Source organism: Fibroporia radiculosa (assembly GCF_000313525.1).
Source record: "Fibroporia radiculosa TFFH 294 genomic supercontigs, scaffold5395, whole genome shotgun sequence".
Classification (NCBI taxonomy): domain Eukaryota; kingdom Fungi; phylum Basidiomycota; class Agaricomycetes; order Polyporales; family Fibroporiaceae; genus Fibroporia; species Fibroporia radiculosa.
Window position 1 is genome coordinate 1,843 of NW_012133746.1, and position 4,097 is coordinate 5,939.

Below are 4,097 nucleotides of genomic sequence, written 5' to 3' on the forward strand. Positions count from 1 at the left end.
TGTGTTGTGGTTGCTTGCGCCACTCGCGACATATTCGCACAGAAAGAAATAGTAGAGGCAGCCGCATGAGACATCACGAGCCGGTTGGATAGAAGAATATTGCGGAGGTTCTCGCCTTCATCGTCTCCAGAACACCCTGACGCCAAGTATGATCTAAAGATCCTCCGTGGCTACGATGGTTTTGCAAGAAGATGCCTACAATATCCGAACTCGGCCTCCACCGACGCATGCAAACCTTGGCATTCCAACGGAAGTGCAGTTCGTCGTGCACACGAACCTCCAGCTGCCGCGTCTGAAGTGTCCGTGCGGCGATACGTTTTGTCAGGGACGAAACTTCCACGACCGGATGACCCTGTCCTCGACTTCGAATTAGAGGCCTTGTCCATGAAGCTGTGTAAAGTTTGTTCTGGCACCAAAATGTCTTGGAAACGATGCATGTGGGAGCCTTGGACCTCGACTGAATCAAGATAGTCTATATTACCGTGTCGCTACGCACATATTCTGTGTAACGTGTCATGTAAATAATATAGAACGGAGAACATGCCCTGCGCTCGTGACTTCCAACCTGCAAGCTGTCCAGCAAGCTTGGGAAGATATCGATATGGTAGACGCCGCGTGAACTTGGTCGGTGTTCGATCATGGTTGGAAGATCGGCTTGGGAAAAACGATTTGAGCCTGAGCTGTCACCATGCAGCGATAATTGTTTCTGTAGAGGCCTTGTTCACAGCGAGAAAAATTGAGCTGTATCAGTTTCAGAGAATGTGTGCTTGAGCTCCGAGGCTCTAGCCATCGTGTGGTTCCCCACTGGGCTTGAATTACAGTGACATTGATACTCGCAGTTTCTAAAACCAAGGAAGGGATGACTCGGAAACTTACAAGCATGGATGGTATTTCTGATATACATCCCGCCACCCACTGAGCGCTGAAGTTGCGCGGAGCATCCCCCCACTAGAATTTCTGAAGTCCGCACGACAGGATTTAGCTTCCTTGACGACATGGTCCCATCCAGCCCTGGAGGAAGGTAAAGGATAAGGACCATATTTGCGGGACATGACGAGCTTGGGCTTCAAGTTATGTATCATTTGTTGCTGCTGCTTTATCTTCGACTTCTCGTACAAGTTCATGTATGCTCCTCGCGTTCTCCGCCTGAGGATAACCGGGCGTCTCAAAAAGTACTCCAAGACACCCACAAGCAGTGAGGCTGCCATTAATTTATTTTCGATCAAGGGGGTGGGGCCCCGCACTTGCCAAATTGGGAGCATCAACCGAAGTCTGTACACATCACATGATAGATCGACGCACTCGATAGTGACACTGACAGCTGTAAATACAACGCAGATATCTTGCGCTGAAAAAGTGAATGAATCCAGGAGAGCAACCATGCAAAATGGACATGTCCGGGATCGAACCGGACCCCTCTCGCAAGTCACGTGACCTTCGTGCTAAGCGAGCGTGATCCTCAGCATCCTCGCAGGAATCGCGCACAGTTTACAATGCGATCGCCCTCGACGAGCACCCCCATCCTACACACAGAGTGTGCGTACTGTCTATCTCTTCGCACCATTAACGACGTGTTGTTTATAGATACACTGTTCGAGGGTTATCGCCCCGTGCTGACCACATCGCAATTGTGAGGCTGAAGTTGATCAAAGTATTCATGTTACCTTGTATTGGTTTGTTCGAATATGATAAAAAACATATGGACATGTCCGGGATCGAACCGGACCCCTCTCGCAGATCACGTGAGGACCGTGCTAAGCGAGCGTGATAAACCAACTACACCACATGCCCCTTGTATGACATGTATCCACAGTGTATATGAGGAGCGCCAATCGCGTCGCCGTCGCGATCGGCGCGCAATTGTAAGGCGCGGCCGCGCTCGCGTACGCTGTATGAACGCGCCGCCTCGTATAGCATTGTCCTGCGTACACCTTGACTTGCGCAATGACGTCATGCGCCTCTGCGTCCTGTATATATTCCCGCCGATGTCGTCCGCCCGCCTTCTTTGCTCTTTTCCTCGGCACTTCAATGCCTCATTGACGACACCCTCAGGATGCCACTTCAGAGCAGCGCCAATCTTACGCGCCAAGAACGCCTTGCGCAGCGCCTTGCGTCTGATCCTGCATTGAAAGCCCATTACAATTCCAGTCTCGACAAGCACCACATCAAGACTTTAAGCAGACCTGCCGTTCGTACTCATGAACGAATCCGCAAGTACTGGGCTGAATATGTCGATACTGTTGAGGATGGAGGACTCTCCCGAGACATTGTGATTGGTGCCAAGCGGCCGCCTCTTGGTAAGACTGCATATATGCGCTCATATTGATGGCTGATCATTGTGCCTAGAACACTGCAAAGGATTTGTGCGCTGGATGTCCATGTCGCTGAAGGGAGCGGTTAATCGCCGCTCGACGTTCATCTCTGTGCGATCCTTGACTATGTATGCTGCGGTCTTTCTAGCATGCTGGCCTCGCTATGCGAACATATTCATCTCGAAAGAGTACCGGTACCAAGTCTTGTCCTACATCAACGGAGACCTGATTGCAGCAGTTTCCATTCCAAGTGCCATGCGGGCAAAACCTATCGCTGAAACCGTAGACGTGACCATTGTTATTGACGCGTGTTGGAATGACACCACACATTTTCGGACAAATCGCATGCGTCTGCAATTAATCTTTGGGGTCGATTTTATCTCTATCACGGCCGAGCGATCAGGAGGTGTGGTTGAAAGCAGCTGTTATCTGGGAACTAATGAGGCTCTCGTATATGGCGACTTTGAATTCTGGTGGGTTCCTAGGAAGGATGATCCTTATCACCCATTGCTTGTCATACTCGGGGGCATTGGCAAGCTCAAGGGGGGGCGCCAGAATGAGGCTATGCGAAGGGAATTTTTCTTGTTTCTGCAAGGTTTGGCGCAGCGTGCATACTGTTCTAGCACTTTGCTCTATACTCTTGGCATCGAAGACAAGATCTTCATGGACGTCAGCTCAATGGCGGAGATTGTGACACCCAAAGTGCCAGTGACAAAGCCTCTCAAGCTACGCATACACCCAGACAAGAAGAAGCTTCTCATTATGCGTGATGAAGAGTATGATCAAGAGAACAAGAAGTGGGTCATATCCAAGACGCGCGCACTCCCATACATGCGCTTCACCAAACATATTCGCATCATGTGTCTACGTGCCGGTTTTGAATGTGAGTGTTGTTCTGTCCATACTATGCGCTGCCTCTGAGTTGTTATATAAAGCACACATCACGCCCCATTGCCTGCGACGTGGCCAAGCAAACAAGGTGAATTTGCAAGTGACGGAAGCTGAGCGCAATTTGATCATGGGTCACACGCCTCACTCGTCTGTCTTTCATGTACGTTTGTTCCCTTGCAGAGGTAGCATCCTTGGTGCTGACTTTGTCGCAAGAATGCGTATGCTAGTCGGACGTCCACAGTGGACCTTGCTAGCATATTCTTTCGCGAATCACAGGATGCAACCAGGGTCAAAATTATGCAGATATGTAGTGTACATTCTGCTATGGCATGTTCTCACAACAAAGCTAAGACAATCTTGTCCATGTCGAGAAACCGCGACTTGAATGCTCCTGTGGAGCTGCCATTTGAAGAGCGGCAAAAGTTATTAGACGAGCCCGAGCTGGTGGAGATGCTTGAGAGGCGTCAGATGGTATGTGCCTCCTAAGCTGTGATGGATGTGCATTGATATCTGGACACCCTAGCTTCTAGTCCAGGTGGCGGAACTGGAACAAACTCTTGGCCATGGGCATGATGAAGAGATTGAGTGTGAGATGTGTGCACTGGAGGAGGAAGCGGCGGTAGTGCTGCGTAATTACAACACGACCATTGAGAGGGAGACCAGAGTTCGGTTGGAGTTGGTGCGTGCACAGTATTTTGATGAAGCATCATACCGGGCGATAAATGGGATTGTGAGTAACAAGCCATGTGCAGAATGTGACCCAATTTTGATGTTTGGCCAGACTTCTGCCCGTACGACGGGCATGGCTGCACAAAAGCTACATGACATCCTGCCTTCAGGAGTAGGTGTTAAGGGACCTAACGACTGGGATCAGGAGTTCAACTGAAAACTAGA

The 4,097-nt window shown here is 50.0% G+C and overlaps 1 protein-coding gene across 1 annotated transcript; it reads left to right on the plus strand.

The window, feature by feature from the left end:
• Nucleotides 1-2,053: 2,053 nt before the first annotated feature.
• On the plus strand, nt 2,054-4,089 carry FIBRA_08967 (uncharacterized protein; the record flags this gene model as incomplete). The annotated part of the gene is made up of 6 exons (XM_012330575.1): nt 2,054-2,297; nt 2,347-3,195; nt 3,248-3,363; nt 3,417-3,674; nt 3,727-3,933; nt 3,985-4,089. The coding sequence occupies 6 exons, from the start codon at nt 2,054-2,056 to the stop codon at nt 4,087-4,089; spliced, it is 1,779 nt and encodes a 592-aa protein (XP_012185965.1).
• Nucleotides 4,090-4,097: the final 8 nt, after the last annotated feature.